We start from the raw sequence: 18,370 nt of genomic DNA, 5'->3' as shown, positions 1-18,370 counted from the left end.
CAATCAGAAAAAAACTGGAAAGTCTGGAAGAAAAAGGAGAAAAAAAAAAAAAAAACCAAAGATCTGGGGGGGGGAACCTTATTTGGCATGACCAACAAGCTGTCGCCTTCACGCACACTACCAGACTCTACTTTGCCCATAACAACAGTTCCCATGTCTTTGAATTTATCAATAATAGGCATCCTACAAAGCAAAACTTTAAGATTCAATACATAAAATAAACACTGCTAAGTCAATATTTGAGTTCAATGATGTTCCAGATTACAAAAATCAAATCACAGATTTAAGTTCTTCCTTACAGCCTGTTATGTTCACCAAAAGAGAGGAGATAAAGAAGAGAACATTAAAACTCTCTTTCCATTGTTGGTTTGATCAATAGAAAAGAAAAGGACAACAAAATGGGTGATGATGAGAAAATGTCTTGTCCAGGCCCACCAAAACTATCATCCCAAAGTTGAGGTGATTTGGGGAATAACATGAAAAAACAAGTTTAGTACAAACTTTTTTTTTTGGACCAAAATTACAAGTGTCTTAAAAGGGTTTAGTGCGCGCCCACCATTCTTCCTCTTGCTTTCCTCAAAACCCCTTCCTTATAGCGAATGAAGTAAAACCCTCCAAGGTAACAATTCCTTTCAATTTTTTTCTTCTTTTCGTTATTCTCCTCTTCTCAAGTTGTGAACTGTACTTAATTTACAGCTTTAACAAGATGTCACTTACTAATATTTAAGGCAACATGCAAGGAAACAGTAGAAAATATCAAGCATTATTGATCAATTGAACAATAGAATAAATATATAAAACTCATAGAACCAGAGAGACATTATTCAAACGTTCACATGTCTCTACGAGTGGTCAGATTCAGACCAATTATTTTAAATGAAAATATATAGCATCACTAATTTAATTCTCTTTTAAGGGAAAAAATAGATCTTGAGAAAAATTTAAGTTGCACCATTCATGCAGGTTAATCATAGCAGATGGAACCCAGCTCATAAAGCCAATCCACATGAAACCACTTAGCAAGAAACCAAATTGACTATAATCAACCCAACTGAGAAAAGGTCAGCCAATTAATGTATAGTTTACATTAGTAACAAGTAATCACTCAAACTCTCTCAGCAAAGGAGGATGGAAGCATTCCACAACCAACGAAGGAATTAGAAGATGCAGCAAATGGTCCAACCTATTAAAACTAGTTTATATAAGAAATTAGATATGACAGGAACTGTATCAATTTCACTCAAATGAGTCCAAAACAGGTTAGCAGCCAAGGTTATGGTTTACTAATAATAACACCTAGAAAAAAAAATTATCAGACACCTAGAGAGAACAATTTGAAATTCCAAGCATCTCAAGTAAGAACTGGGTAAGTACTTCACAATTGAAAATATCTTATGAAAAACTATTGCCTCAACATTTCGTTGAATATGTGAAGTGCTCAGGTCTGACATGCCATGGTGAGTGTTTGAAAATGGGATATGTGTTGACAATTCCTATTGATAACATATTTATCAAACGGGCATGTCCAACAAATAAAATGAATGACAAATTTCTGTCTCATTGTAAGTAACCTTAGACTTATGATATACATTCTTAGTTATACACTTCAATAGCCTAACAGATAGAATGTGAGCATAAGGAAATATTAGCAGTATCCCATGTCCTAAGATTTGCCAAATTAAATAAATTTGACAGTCAAACACACGCCAGCACCTGAAACTTGTACCCAAGTCCACATAGCATTGGTCAAATTATCAAGTTAAGTCAAGCAGTAAAAAAAATTATTAAGCAAACAAAAAAGAGGACAAAAAAAATGAAGCAATAAACTGGAATATAGAAGGGGAAGGGAAGGAGTGAGAGAGAGAGAGAGAAAGAGAGAGGCACTTAGGATATCAGCACCTAAAGGGGCCTTTAGGATCTCGGAAAGGCACATCAATGGCATCAAGGGCTTCAAAAAGGCATGGACCATTCCACCAAGAACATAAACTTTTGTCCACTCTTGTTTTCATGTTCAAACCAACCAGACCAGATAATGGAAGAAAATGAACATCTGCGAGTTGAACAAGAATAAATCAGAGCTACTGTGAAGAAATAAGGTGCCAGCGCTACCAAAATGTTACATGAAGATAAGCAATTATACATTTAATACAGAAGTGGAGCATCTAACAATAGGCAGACTTCATATCATAGATTATTGATTGAACCAACCCCAATCTAAGTACAAAACGAATAAGAAATATGGAACACACAAATAGACATGCCAATCACCTTCTCTAGTGGCTGCTGGATTTTCCCAATTTTATGATCGAAAATTTAAGCCCTAATTTCTTCTTTGTTTCTTAAGCAACTTCGATGAATAAAAAGACAACTTCAGTCTTTCTTTCAGGATCTTTGCATCTGTGTTGTCCAATTAAATAAATTCCAAAGTTTTAAAGCCTAAATCAGAAAATATCTGGCAGGTAGTCACCTTATCTATCAGCCACAAACAACTTCAGTCTTTCTTTCAAAATCTTTGCATCTATATTGTCCAATTAAACAAATTCCAAAGTTTTAAAGCCTAAATCAGAAAATATCTGGCAGGTAGCCACCTTAACTATCAGCCACAAAATTTTTACAAACTTTAAGCCTAATTTATACTTCATTTTTTGACTTCCAATTTATGCCAATCTTTCTCTCCTCTTCCTCCCCTCACCTCAAGATTCTTTGACCAGGATGTGATGAAAAGAGAGATGAAAAAAAGAATGAATAAATAAACAAATAAACAATAAAACTAGGGAAAACCTGGTTTAAACTATTAAGTCCACCTCTCCCTCCCTGTCCTCTCAGATCATTTGACCAGGATATTATGGAAACAGAGATCAGTAAAACAACAAATAATAATAACTAAACAAAGAATAAGTGTGGAAAAATCATTTTTTAAACTACTAAGTCCCTCCTTCCATCCCTCCTGATTATTTGATGGGATATTACAGAAATAGACATTAGTAATAAAAAATAAAAATAAACTCTAAACAAACAACAGGAGTAGACAAAATGTTTTTTAAACTACTAAGTGCAGTGGCTGTCATCACAAATTTTTTTTCCTTTGTTTTCATAGGCAAATGGGAAAAACATGTAAAGGCGCCTAAAAGGAGCCATAGCAAAGTACACACCAATTATACAAAAAACGCCTAGTAGCAACCAGGGAAAGGAACAAAAAGTCTCCTTTTCTTACTCTAAGTTCAATCAATCTATGAAATATAATAATGGCATTGTGTGATCCTCTATATACACCCTAGCTCATATTCCAAAAGTATACAAAAAAACATATTTGATTGCTTGGTCGGATTGCTCAACATCATTAAGTGTTCTCTTGTTGCTCTCCTTCCAAAGAGTCCACATCAAACATAATGGAGCAACTCTTCACGCTTTTTTCCTTCTTTTCCTCACAAAAAAGTCATGTCAACCCAACAAGTGCCCTCTAATTGAAGAATGCATAACCCACTCCACTTCAAAAAGAGAGAAAATCTGATGTCACACCATTCTTGCTTTAGAGCAATAAAAAAGGAAGTGGTTTGTCAATTAATCTACACCTTTGCACAAGTAACATCTACTCAGGAAAGTTCATCCCCTCTTCTTGAGTTGGTTAAGAGTAAGAATTCTACCCCAAGATGCTTCCTAGACAAAAAAGCTGACCGTCAATGGTGTCCAAGCCCTTCATATAATGGTAGTTGGAAAAGGCACATTATGACCCCCAGAAAGGGAAGAATAGAGAGATCTAACTGAAAAACTTGCCACAATTAGATTCATTCCACCTCAAATTGTCCTCCATTTCCCTTTTAATTACCATCAAATTTAATCTTCAAAAAAAAACTCTCCACTTCTGTCATTTCTCAATGGTTAAATTGCCTAAAGAAATGGGAACTCCAGCTACCCCCTTCCTCTTCTAGCTCCCAAGCATTTGCCACCCATCCCTCTTTGTTGGAGGCCAAGGAAAATAAATTCGGAAAGGCTTCTTTTAAAATTTGATCCTCAAACCATAAATCTTTCCAAAATTAAAACCTTCTCCCATTCCCAAGTAAAAAGTGAGACTACTTTTTATCGCCTCCCATTCGTTTCTAATGGCTTTCCACACCCCCATTACATCCCACCTCTCACCCCTCTCGAACACCACCCACCGTCCTCCTCACCACACTCCCTATTATAATTTGTTTCCATATGGGATCCCTTTTGTGTAGCAAATCTCCAATTCCACTTGCCAAGCAAAGCTTTATCAATGATAGAAAGATTACAAATTCCAAGACCCCCATCCTTTTTTCTCAAGCGCACTAGATTCTAATTAACCAAATGAGGCCTTTTCTCTAATGCACCACCTCCCCATAAAAAGTCTAATTGGATCTTCTCAAGTCTTAAACTAACCTTACTTGGGATGACAAACAAGGACATGAAATAGATCGAAAAACTAGATAAAGTGTTTTTGACAAGCGTGAGTCTCCCAACCTTAGAAAGAAATTGCCTCTTCCACATCACAAGTCTTTTCCTAAATCTCTCCTCCACTACATCCCGCACCCTAGAAGACTTAAAGGGGGCTCCCAAGGGAAGACCCAAATAGAAAGTGGACAACTTCCCTATTCCATAGCCTAACACCAAGATTACATCCTCCACATTAGCTACTCCCCCAAAAGGAATAATCTTACTCTTCTCTAAATAAACACCCAGCTCATATATTTCAACTTAATAGGATTGGCATCATAGAAAATCAAAGTATCATCAACAAACAAGAAGATGAGACACTTCCAACCCCTCCCCATCCCTTCTTCCCACCTTATAACTTGTAATGAAGCCCCCCACTCTTGGCCCTAGCCAACAACTGATTGAGAGCTTCCATAGCCAAAATGAACAAGGGGATAGAGAGTCCCTCTAACTCAATCCCTTAGAACTCTGGAAGGGATCGGGCAAAGTGCCAGTAATGAGAATGGAAAAGGTTGTCGTGAAAATACACCATTTTATCCATCTTATCAACCTTTTCCTAAACCCCATTATAGACATGGTGGCCAATAAGAAATCCCAATTAACATTGGTCATAAGCTTTTTCAATATTCATTTTTAAAACAAGACCAAACAAGCTGCTCTTTAGTCTTAAGTCAATGGCACTAGCAATGAAAACATCATCTTAGATTTGTTTGCCCTCTATGAAAGCATGTTCAAACAAAACCACCTTTCCCACCACTTTCTAAAGCCTATTGGCTAACATTTTAGCAAGCAGTTTGTACAAAACCCCTACAAGACTAATAGGTCTTAAGTCTTTTAAATCCTCTACCCCACATTTTTTAGGTATCAATACCAAGAAAGTGGTATTTAAGCTTCTTTGGAAAGATCCATGAGTGAAAAACTCCCTAAAAAAACCTATAATCTCAAGCTTAACAAAGTCTCGACAAAACTACCAAAAAGCTATGGTAAAACCATGTGGACTTGGAGCCTCATCCCCACTAAGACTGGAAAGAGCAATGAAAACTTCCACCTCAAAAAAGGTTCCTCTAAGCTCTTGGAACTATCACTCCCTAACATAACAAAACACAAGCCCCTGCTACTTGATCTCCAATCTCCTGACTTAGAAAGAAGATCATGAAAAGCATTGCACACCCCATCCTTAATCTCATCGACCCCAACCAAAGTTGCACCATTAACTCTCACTTTGGTCATCAAGTTTCTTCTAACTACAAGCGTTGGTCATCATGTGGAAGAACTTAGTATTCTTATCACCCTCCTTAACCAAGTTTGTCTAGATTTTCATCTCCAAGAGATTTATTCCATTAAAGCCTACTTTTTGTACTCCTCTAAGGCCACACTTCTAGCCTCTATCTCCTCAGCTAAGTGAGGAAAAACTCTCTTTAGAATCCCAAAAGTTGAAGAGAGAACCTTTGCCTTGTTTTTTCTTTTATTGGCAAAGGCATAGAAAAAGTATATTAATAAAAACCGGGTGCCCAACAGCTAACCCAAAGCATATAGGAAGTATACAGCAGGCGCCTATAGGCGAAAACAAAAGAAAGAGATATATAAAAAACTTACCTACCCTTATCTATAGTCCAACATTCAAAATAGTTAATCAAAGAGTTAGGCCCTTCAGCTATACACAACTTAGACCAAGACCACAAATTACAAACAAAAGAATATTTCAACCTTTGGATCGAAAAATCCTCATTTTCAAAAACAAGCATATTTCTTTCCTTCCAAACCGTCCAAAAAAGGCACAAAGGAGCTACTTTCCAAACCTTTACATGCTTCTTGCCCACAAATACACCATGCCACCCAAGAAGGATCTACTTCACTGGCAATGGAAGAACCTACATCACACCAAAAAGGTTAAATAACAACTCCCATAATACCCTAACCTTGGTGCAATGAATTAGAAGGTGATCAACAGCCTCTTCCACAGCACCACAAAGGTAACATCTATTCAGAAGAGACCAGCCCCTCTTTTTTAGCTGGTCCAACATTAGAGCTTTACCCCAAGTGGCTTCCCAAGCAAAAAAACAGACCTTATTAGGAACACAAGGGCTCCAAATGATGCTTTTCGAGAACGGGACTGTGTTGCTGCCCTCCATAGCTCTTTAAAAGGATTTCACAAAAAAAAATCACCATCCTTAGTCTCCTTCCACCACAACTTATCCTCCAAATTGATAACCACCCTCTTTCCTTGCAATGATAATAAGAATCTCTCCATCATCTCCGTCTCCCAATCGTTAAAACGCATAGAAAAGCATGGATTCTAGCCCCCATCCTCCCCCGTAGCATCCCAAACCTCCGCCACCTATGCCTCTTTAGAAGTCGCCAAAGCATACAAAGAAGGGAAAGAACGACTTAGAGCCTCATCACCACACCACCTATCCTCCCAAAATCTCACTCTTCTTCCATCCTATAGAAAAAACAAAATTGTTTTTCATAAGAGGTCATTCCTTTCTAATTTCCTTCCAAAGCCCCACACCATACCCCTCCCTTACTTCCCGGGTACACCACTCCCCTTCTTCTACCCCATACTTCCTACTAATAACTTGATTCCAAAGGGTCCCCCTTTCTTCCACAAAGCGCCAACTCCATTTACCCAAGAGGGCTCTATTGAGTTTTGAGAGATATCTAACACCCAAGCCACCCTTTTTTTTATCCAAACAAACAATCGATCACTTCACAAGATGAGGCTTCTTCTCCAACCCCCTCCACCCCAAAGAAAATCCCTTTGAATTTTCTCTAACCTCAATCTTACTACTCGTGGCAACCGTAGCATAGACATATAATATATGGGTATGGTTGACAACATGCTCTGAATGAGGGTAATCCTCCCACCTTTAGATATAAATTGCCTCTTCCACATGACCAGCCTCCTCTGGAACCTCTCCTACACCCCATCCCAAACCGCCACTAAATCATGAGCAACCCCTAAAGGAAGCCCCAAATAATAGAAGGGCAGCGCGCCCACCTTGCAGCCTAATTCTAGAGCCAAATCCTCCACATTATCAACCCTTCCCACCGGAAGAATTTCACTCTTGTCCAAGTTTATTTTCAGGCCTGAAATGGCTTCAAACCATATTAATAACCAGCTCAAAGATACCATTTGCTCTGGGATAGCTTCACAAAACATGAGAGTGTCATCAACGAACAACAAATTGGTTATTTGAACCCCATCTCCTGCTCTTCCCCAAATCCTACAGTCTGATAAAAAACCCCCACTCACAACTCTATTAATAAGGATGCTAAGGGACTCCATCCCAATCACAAAGAGATATGGAGATAGAGGATCTCCCTACCTCAAACCTCTGCTGCTATGAAAGAAGCCCAACGGAGTACCATTAACCAAAACCGAAAAGCTCGTTGTGGATATGCACTATCTTATCCAGCCTGCCCACTTATTCTCGAAACCCATTTTTCACATCACAAACAACAGAAAATTCCAACTTAACTGGTCATATGTCTTCTCTATATTTAGCTTGCATAACACCCCGCTCTCATTTCTTGTTATCAAAGAATCTATAGTTTCATTAGCTATTAGCACAACATCAAGTATTTGTCTTCCTTCAACAAAAGCATTTTGGGTCGAAGACACCACATTACTTACCACCTTCTTCAACCTGTTAGCTAGGACTTTAGCCAATAGCTTGTAAAGGCCTCCCACCAAGCTGATAGGTATGAAATCTCTAAGGTCGTCTACGCCTCCTTTTTTTGGTATTAAAACCAAGAATGTAGTATTCAGGCTCCTAACGAACTTCCCCCGCTCATGGAATTCTCTAAAAAAGCTCATAACTTCCTCTTTCACAAATTCCCAACAAAACTGCCAAAAAGCGATGGTGAACCCATCCAAGCCTGGAGCCTTATCCCCATTCAGCTTAAACAGGGTAGAGGAAATCTCCTCTTCACTAAAACTTTCCTCCAACTTGGCTGCATCTTCATTCCCGATTCGATCAAAGTCAAATCCCTCCAAGCTAGGACACTAATCGCCCAACTCTGTCAGCAAATTCTGGAAAGCCCTAGCCACCCCCTCTTGAATCTCATTCTCCTCTTAACACCACGTTTCGTTAATTTTAATCTTCCTCAACAAATTTCTCCTTTTATGAGCATTAGCCATCCTATGGAAGTAGCCTGTGTTTCTATTTCTTTCCCCCAACTAGATTTCTCTTAACTTTTGTCTCAGGAAACTTCCTCCATAAGCACCCATTTCTTGAAATCCTCCCTTGCCTCCTTTCTAGCCTCCACTTCTTCCATGGATAACTCTCTTAATTTCTCCTGCTCATCCCAAAAATAAACTTTTTCTGCCAAGGTTTTATTAACCCCAATTTTTCCAAACACATCCTTGTTCCAAATTTTCATGTTAGATTTGAGTGGCTTCAACTTCTCTGCCAAAACGAAACTACAAGAGCCCCTAACAATAAAACCATGCCACCAGCTTTTCAACAACTCCTTCAACCACATATTCTCAAACCGAAAGGGGGTCAATCCTCACCCGTTCTCCATCTACCAGAATGGGGAAATGATCAGACACTAGTCTTGGAAGGGTGTACTGAGCTACCCCTTTGAAATGGTTCTCCCAATCCTCAATGACCAGAAAACTGTCCAGTCTAGACATGGACTGACCATTTAAACCACCACTCCAAGTAAATAGACCCCCCTGCCGAGGAAGATCTCTCAAATCCAAATCATCAAACACCTCTGAGAACCTCCTCATAGTTGAAGTCACCCCCCCTCTCTTGCTACGTTCGTAAGGGAATCTGGTCACGTTAAAATCCCCTCCAATACACTAAGGATCATTCCACAACCCTCAGATAGCCCTTCACTCCTCCTAGAAACTTTCTCTACTCCTCTTTACAGTAGGCCTATAAACACCCATGAAAATCCACTTGAATCCATCCTCACAAATTTTAAAACGGCAAGAAATTAAGAATTAACTTGTTAAAAGAAACATTCCCAAAAACTTCTTTATTCCACACTTTAAGATCCTTTTTGAGGGTCTTTAATTTCACTACAAGACAATGATTGAAAGAACCACTAACATCATACCCCGTACACCAAGATCTAATGAGATCTTTAAAGCCCTCAGCCTTAAGCCACATAGTCTAAAATTTAAAGGGTGTTTTGCCCAAATTGATCCCTTCCCCCTCAAGCACAATGGGGCAATGATTAGCACAAGCTGAGAAAGGCCAGAAAAGTGATCCTCCCACTCTTCCAAGACCAAAAAAGGGTCCAACCTCAAGGCTGACTGAGAATTCAGATCTCCACTCCACATAAATGGACCTTAATACAGAGGCAGGTCCCTCAAACAAAACTCAATAAAATCCCAGAAAAGTCTCATTTCTGCGGAGAGTCTTGAGCAATTCCTTCTCTCCCATGGAAATCTGACATAATTGAAGTCCCTAGTGAAAACCATGGGTCTCCTCACAAGCCTCTACTAGCTGCTAGCTCTTCCCAAAAGACCTCTTTCTCCCCTCTTAAAACAGGTCGTACACACCAGCAAACATCCACACAAAGTCATCCTCACAATTCCTAAAACGGAAAGAGACGGAGAAACCTCCACACACTCCATATCCAACTATTCCAAAACCCTCTTATCCCAAAAAAAAAAAAAAAAAAAATGCCTCCTAAAGCTCTGTGAGCTTCCACTACTCCCCAGTCCAAAAACCTACCAACTCCAAAACTTCTAACCATTTGTAGTGACAACTCTTTTTGATAGGAAACGACAAAGGGATATATTGATAGAAAAAAAGAAGTACAAGAGAAGGATGAAAAATCCTCCCACCAAAGAAAACTAAACTACAAGAATACAAAAACAAGAAAGTACACAGTAAAAACAAACAAACTCTCTAGTAAAGGGATATCTGTAGTGACAACTCTTGCACTTTTGTTTCAAGTAGACAAACCACATCAGACTTGACTGATTTTCTCTTCTCACCATCATTGATCCCTCTCACATTCCAAGAGAGAGTTTTTAACTTCATCACAAGTTTAAGATCAAAACTTTATTTTTGTTGCATTCCGCACTCTGATCTTCTTTGAACTTCACTAGCTAATCTAACTTTTGTAAGGTATTCACCTTCCCTAGAAGCTATTAAATTTTCTGATTATTTCATCCAGACCTTAAGCCCCGATTTCTCAACATCATATTAGTCAACTAAACAAAGAATAAGAGTTGAGAAATGTTTTTTTGGTTGATAGGTGAGTCAAGAAGTCATGAAGATAAAATCAAAACTTAGCATTTGTTGCATGGTGCTCCTCTTTGAACTTCATTATCCGATCAAGATTTTATAAATAATTTTTTGTTGCTAAATTTTCGGAACCATAGGACTTAAAAATCACAACCACTCTTGAGGATACCTTAATACAAAGTAAACTAAAAGATGAAAATCAGAAAACCATTGTATATAGATCTAAACTACCATTTCCATATAGCAGTCGAATTTGAAGTGACAGATTACAAATGTAAACAAGTATCTTTAGAAGCTATTTTGACATGCAAGAGAAAAGCATTTCTTTAAAAGGACTTTTCCATAAAATATTCAGGAGTATGATCCTCCATACCTTTTTTTACATTGTAGCCTGAAGATCTTAGGAATGGAATCATCTTTGACTCAATTTCATCATACCTGGGAGAACACCAGTATTAGAAAGCTAAACCAATGGTAACACAATTGAATACACACAAACATTCAGCTCAAGCACCTTTCCTTCGACCAGTTCACAGTAGGATCATCCATCTTATTTACAACAACAAGCAGCTTAGACACACCCAATGTCTTTGCAAGTTGGACATGCTCACGGGTCTGTCCACCTCTCTCATACCCAGTTTCAAATTCTCCCTTCCGAGCAGATATAACCTAAACAAGAGAGAGACAAAGAGAATCTCCAGGGACCAAATTGCAAGACTCATGCATGTAAATGTACGAGAGAGAAACATGGGTAAACTTACAAGTACACCTATATCAGCTTGAGACGCACCGCTGATCATATTTGGGACATAACTTTTGTGACCCTGAAGAAGGAATAGAATCACAAATCAAAAAGGAAAACATGTCGCATGCATAGCAGGAATATTAGAAAAACGCTTCATGCATTTATGGATGAGCATCGTATTCTTCTCAGACTTCCAAATTTCTCTAAAGGATGGCACCTGGTTGGTAGGAACCCAGGCCAAAGACCTAGTTCATACCCAGGTGCTTGCCTAAACAAGTAGTAAAAACATCGCTCACCAAACCTCATTCTGTTTCTTCTTTCAAATTTCTAGTTATGTGCTATATTCAACAAAATAATATTTAACATTCCTCCAGGCATTCACATAAACATAAATTGAAATGGACACAGGGAGAAACATAAGTTGTAATTGCAATCTAATCTGATTCCAACAAGAAAAATAATGCTAAAACCAGAGCCTCCTTGCAGAGGGAGAAGGAGCCAACGAGAAAAATCATTCACAACATTTTTCCTACTTTAAAATTATCTTCCAAAGAAAGGTCACTTAGACAAAATAAACACATAGGCTCTACTCAGCTACCTCCAGTAGAAGCCTGCTAACCTTGGCAAGTTCTTACAGCTCTCAAGGAATCTGTAACTTATAAACAACAAATTTCTAACTAAATAGAAGCAGAAAAAAATTACAACAAAAAAAAAATGCACGAGTTCAATCTAGCCAGAATTATGTAAGCGCACCAAAACTAAAGGAGCAATAGTACAAATGGAAGTTTCAAAACTTCAAGATTAAGAAAGCAAGAGATATAACCCAGCAACAAAAATAATTAGCCAACCTAACTCTAAATTTTGTATGATGAAATCAGATTACAAAGATCTCTATTTGCCAGGTTACAAGACCGTCATAAGCTAAGAAAGAAACATGCAATGTTGAGACTCTTCTTTTCTACCTTATCAACTCCATCCAACAAGACTTGATTATTAGAAATTAAAATATCATTCTGCTGATACAAAAGAAAAATCAGAATTTTGTAGAAGTATTAGTCACCGGTGCATCCAAAATTGTAAATCTGGTTGTTTCTGTTTCAAAATGTGCTCTGCCAACTTCAACTGTTTTCCCCTGGAATCAGCATCATGAATTTGATGAACAAATCAGGAAAAAAGACAAAATGTAAACTGAATTAGCAAAAGAATTATACCATTTCAAAATTTATACCATATTCATGAACAAAGAAAAACTTCTAATATACCTTAACCCTCTCCTCTTCATTGGTGTCCATTATATATGCCATATACCTAGCACATCAAAGGATAATGGGATCATCAAAGTGGTTACAAAATGATGCAGTTAATAATCCCATAACATGGTCAGTTAAATGATTAGACGAAGTAGATTGATCTGATTCTGAACCAAACAGATAGCTCCTAATGGAATTGAAGGCATAAATGAGGTTCCACTGATTAAGAGAGCAGTTCTTGGCAAGGAAGGGAAACCATCAAACCATAAGAATATAGAGGGTAAGTTCAATCTCCTTTAGTTGTGTGCCAGTGTACTAATGTTGTGTTTTATGTCAATTGATGATTTAAAATAAATTTCAAGTTAACTTCATCAAACAACCTTAATCCTTAAAAGTAAAAATTAAGTAATAAGTTGTAAGTCAATTATGTACTAAGTATAAAGTTTTACCAAACACCCTCTAGATCTTATGGAAGTAGAACTTGTATGGTAGTAAAACATATTTGTTGTTCCATGTTCTGAAGTAACAAAAAAGTAACAAAAATGATATCATTCAGAGTTTCAGATGCACAAATTAAGAAAAGAAATGAGGCTTCACCAGCTCTCTCGACTTTTATCCTTTGCTTCTTTCTCATATTTTTGGATTGTACGATCATCCACCTGACCACTGAGGAACAATATCTGACCTCCAGTTGTGGACTTGCCCGCATCTGCAACCCAGTTGCATTGTATTGATTGTTAAATCACATTTTGGAAGGATGAGAACAAACTTACTAAGTGATGCACAAGGATCAACCAACAAGGACACATTCATTCTACTGTACCACAAGTTAAGTAGAGTGAACAAATGATGTTTGTATTAGATAAGATTGCACAAAGCACATAATTTTTTTTTTTAAATCATCAACTGTCTAACTACACCATCAACTGCACATCAGGGCTTACAAAGAGTCACGAGGAATCAAAATAAATAAATAAATATATATATATATATATGGAGACAGAAATCAAAACAAAATGTTTTATTCAAAAAAGCACCATAATCAGTTTACAGGATGACAGAGATGCGAAATTTCAGCCCATAAAAAAGGTTTCATTTTCTAGCATCAATCACCACTTACATGTTTTATGGCCTCTGAAAAATTTATAGTAGTTGTAATTGGGAAGACAAAGCTACAAAATCTAACCACAGAAAGATCACCACACTTGAAATTGAAAATTTTATGGCAAAGGTTCTAAATTTCAAATTTGGGTCAAATTTCAGTAAACATGTAAATGCAATCAATTTATGAAAATTTAAGGGAAAAAAAAAGTCTTAAAAAAAACCCTTTAACTTACAGAAAATTTTAAAATTTGAGTCTCAAAGTTAACTGCATAATCCAGAATCAGTTCATTTCAACTCTAATTTGTCTTTTTTTTTCTCTCGTCAGAATGTTAAATATGAAAACTTATGAGAGTTTAAAACTATGGCAAATTTTATCCAAGGACACACTACCAAAAAATTAGTAAAGAAAATAATCTCACATTCAACTGACCACATCAAAAGGACAACCAGACTGGAGTATCTAATCAATGCCAATTTTTTTTTTCTTTTTAAGATAATCAATGAAAAAATCACTAGCAAACATTATAAAAATTAATCCAAGGTATGCAACAAATGAACATAATATCCATAACCATAGCCAGTACTTGATTAAAGAATGTGTAGGGAGTAGATAAACCTACCCACATGGCCAATAAATACAACATTCAGATGCCGCTTCTTATACCCTTCTGCATCTTCTGGACCTTCAATATCTTCTGGAGCAGAAATTTCCTTAACTAAGAGACCAAGGAAAGAGATCAGCATGAGAAAGCAATGATTAGTGTTAGATAGTGTATAGTTATTTCAGTTATTTACTTTTCCTTTTCTTTCCTTATTGTATTATGGGTCCCACTAACATATATATATATACCCAAGTCCAATGTGTATTATTAACAGTTTTTAATAACAAAAATTAGGGATTCTCCATTTTCTCTCTTTTCACATGGTATCAGAGCCTAGGGAGAAAAAAAAAAAACCTAATTATTTCCGGTTTATCGTGAATCAATTCTGGGAAACCTTTCAGTGACCATGTTTCATTCCGATCACCTTTTCCATCTCCTAAAGCTTTCCGATCAACTGTATTGCCTTCAAAAAACCCTCACCGCCGTCAGAAAACCCTCACTGCCGGCAACTTTTTCCGTCGAAGTCCTTTTCCGACACCGACCATACCATCAGGTGCGCAAGGAGGAGATCTTCAAGTTTTGTCAAAGCACCAGAAGGAGATTCTCAGCCAAGCGCGTTTCTTCTCCGACGCGTGAGGGCGCGTGGAGAACTTTCTGACCTCGCCTAACGCCATCTAGCCACCCTCCATTTGTGCTTGTGCCATCCGAGCCCTGCAAATGCATTTTTTTTGGGTTTTTTGTCTCCACCGGCCCTCTAAATAGCCTTTCCGACGACCTCCGATGACTTCCTCTCCACCCCGAGCCCTGCACGTGTCTTAGGAAGTGTTCTTCTACCCTTCTAGTAGTGCCACATTTGTTTTTCTTTACTATTTGGTCTCTCACAGCCACGGATCCTCGGTTTTTCTTCTTTCAGCCGCGATCTAAAGCTGTATTAGGGCTCTCTTCGATCCAAACATATTTCGTTCTCCAGATAAGTAAATATGACTACTAAAAGTTCCATTTTTTCCTCTATTATATCTGAATCTCCTATGATTACTTCAAAGAAATTGGTTGGCAGTGAAAATTATTTGTCCTAGTCTGCCTCTGTGGAGCTTTGATTTATGGGTCAAGGTTATGAGGATCACCTTGTTACGCATGAGGCAGATATCCTTAAGGATGACAGAGTACAATGGCGGAAGATAGATGCACAGTTATGTAGTGTGTTATGGCAATCAGTTGATCCTAAGATTTTGCTTCATCTTCGGGCCTACAAAACATGTTTTAAATTTTGGAATCAGGCGAAAGGGTTATTTTTTTTTTTTTTTTTTTTTTTGATAAGTAAAGAAAATTCATTTAAAAAGAGACGCCTAAAGAGCGACTCAAGGTATACAGCCTATGTAAGGTATACAAACCTATACACCCGCCACCAAAAGAGACCAAAAACATATAAGAGACCCACCCACCAAAAGGCCCAACATCTTACAATGATCCCACCCAATCTATAAAATTCACCAAAGTTTGAGGGCATTCTACTATAAACAGCTTTGCCTCAGACCAAAGCGAGCATAAAAAGGAATATTTCAACCTCTGTATTGATATAACATCATCCTTGAAGGCTAAACGATTTCTCGCCTTCCAAACCGTCCAAAAAATATGCAAGGGCGCCGCCCTCCACACTTTCCTGTGTTTCTTGCCCACAGAAGAAGTCTGCCAACTAAGCAAAGTCTCTCTAACTGAACACGGCATCACCCAAGACACCCCAAACAAAGAAAAAAGCAACTCCCATAAGACCCTTGTTTTGGAGCAGTGGAGCAACAGATGATCTATGGTCTCCTCCTTTTCCATACACATGTAACATCTATTCGCCAATGACCATCCTCTTCTCTGAACAAGATCTAGGGTAAGCGCCTTGCCCCATGCGGCCTCCCACGCAAAAAAGCTGATTTTGGGTTGTACCCACACCTTCCAAATGCAGCTAGATGGGAAAGAACTAGGGCAGTCCGCTTCTAGAGCAAGGTATAGAGACTTAGCCGAAAAAATACCACTCTTTGTTTCAGTCCAAACTACCTTATCATCTTCGTCGCCAATGACTCTCTTCCCATGAAGACACCCCAAAAATAATTCCGCCTCCTCCATCTCCCAATCATTTAGGGCTCTTGAAAAACAAGGGTTCCAACCCCCTCTACCCCCTTGTACCAAGGGATCCCAAACATCCGCCACCCAAGCTTCCTTTTCAATCGATAAGGCATAGATGGAAGGAAACGAATCGCACAGAGGGGCATCCCCACACCATCTATCCCTCCAAAAGCTCACCCTCCTCCCATTGCCAACACTAAAAGAAATCCGCTCACCCACTAAATCCCAGTCCATCCTTATCGCTTTCCAAAGCCCCACACCATGCGCCTCTCTCACTTCCCGCGTGCGCCAACCCCCTCTATCTTCCCCATACTTTCCTCTAATCACTTGATTCCACAAAGCCTCTCTCTCGTTTGCAAAACGCCAATTCCATTTAGAAAGGAGTGCCTTATTGAGATTGGAAAGGCATTTGATCCCTAAACCCCCTTTCTTCTTGCTTAAGCACACCACCTTCCATCTTACTAGATGTGGTTTACGCTCCAAACTGCCACCGCCCCAAAGAAAATCCCTTTGGATTTGTTCTAGTCTTCTTCTAACTGAACTTGGTAATCTTAGAACAGACATATAGTAAATGGGAAGGTTTGACAAAGTACTCCGGATCAAGGTTGCTCTTCCTCCCTTGGATAAGTATTGTCTCTTCCACATAGTCAATCTTTTGCGAAACCGCTCTTCCACTCCGTCCCACATTGCCACTGACTTGAACGGAGCGCCCAAAGGAAGACCCAGATACGTGGACGGGAGACTACCCACTTTACATCCAAAGTCCAAGGCAAGATCATCAATATCCACAACCCTCCCTACTGGAATAAGTTCACTCTTATCCAGGTTAATTCTCATTCCCGAAACTGCCTCAAACCACATTAGCAGCCAACTTAGGTAAGTCAGCTGATCTTGGGAGGCTTGGCAAAATACCAAAGTGTCATCTGCGAACAACAAGTGGGAAATCTGAATCCCCCCTTCATTCCTTCCCTTCACCTGACAGCCCGAGATATAACCATTGTCCACAGCCCTATTAAGGAACGAGCTGAAGACCTCCATAGCAATCACGAAGAGATAAGGCGAGAGAGGATCCCCTTGCCTTAAACCCCTTGAACTTTGGAAGAAACCCTTAGGCGTTCCATTGATCAACACAGAGAAACTTGCAGTGGATATGCACCACTTGATCCACCCTAACCATTTCTCCCCAAATCCCATTTTCTGCATTACTGTAAGAAGAAAGGACCAGTCCACATTGTCATATGCCTTCTCTATGTCAAGTTTACACAAGATCCCATTTTCATTGTTCTTTAGGATCGAGTCAATGGCTTCATTAGCTATTAACACCGCATCTAGGATCTGTCTTCCCTCTACAAAAGCCCCTTGAGCCTTAGAAACCACCTTTCCAACCGCTCTTTTAAGTCTATTGGCTAAAACTTTAGCCAACCACTTATATAGGCTTCCCACTAAGCTTATGGGCCTGAACTCCCTCAAATCCTCAGCCCGAAAGGGTTATACACAAATGATATCCAACATCTTTATAAAGTGGCTTCTTTTATTGTCAATGTCAGACAACAAGACATGAATTTATCTACTTATATTGGCCAGATTGCCTCTCTTAAGGAGGAATTCTTGACCGTGATGCCTCTTACTACTAATGTTGGGGATCAACGAACACAAATTGACAAGTTCTTCATGGTTCTTACGCTTATTGGCCTCCGTCCAGATCTTGAGACTGTCCACAATCAGATTCTTGGCAGCTCCTCCGTTCCATCCTTGGATGATGTGTTTGCTCGCCTCCTCCGTATCTCCTCCACTCAGACTTTGCCATCTAATAACACTTCAGATTCTTCTGTGTTAGTTTCTCAAACTAACTCTCGAGGAGGACACAGTGGTAACCGAGGTAGAGGT

At 38.7% G+C, this 18,370-nt stretch overlaps 1 protein-coding gene across 1 annotated transcript in view; it reads right to left on the bottom strand.

Annotated features, from left to right (window-relative positions):
• LOC100249117 (uncharacterized) overlaps positions 1 to 18,370 on the bottom strand; it is a 40,720-nt gene that overhangs the window by 6,092 nt on the left and 16,258 nt on the right. Inside the window, exons 5-13 of the mRNA XM_002280946.5 lie at positions 14,387 to 14,482; positions 13,260 to 13,371; positions 12,675 to 12,720; positions 12,473 to 12,544; positions 11,429 to 11,491; positions 11,182 to 11,336; positions 11,041 to 11,105; positions 1,900 to 2,050; positions 78 to 183 (exon numbers count right to left, since the gene is read on the bottom strand). Of these exons, the coding sequence (XP_002280982.1) occupies positions 78 to 183; positions 1,900 to 2,050; positions 11,041 to 11,105; positions 11,182 to 11,336; positions 11,429 to 11,491; positions 12,473 to 12,544; positions 12,675 to 12,720; positions 13,260 to 13,371; positions 14,387 to 14,482 (866 nt within the window). The remainder of the gene's footprint in view (positions 1 to 77; positions 184 to 1,899; positions 2,051 to 11,040; positions 11,106 to 11,181; positions 11,337 to 11,428; positions 11,492 to 12,472; positions 12,545 to 12,674; positions 12,721 to 13,259; positions 13,372 to 14,386; positions 14,483 to 18,370) is intronic.

Source organism: Vitis vinifera, chromosome 17 (genome assembly GCF_030704535.1).
Source record: "Vitis vinifera cultivar Pinot Noir 40024 chromosome 17, ASM3070453v1".
Taxonomy (NCBI): Eukaryota; Viridiplantae; Streptophyta; class Magnoliopsida; order Vitales; family Vitaceae; genus Vitis; species Vitis vinifera.
The sequence above is the reverse complement of the archived record's forward strand: the minus strand, read 5'-3'. Positions and strand labels throughout refer to the sequence as shown.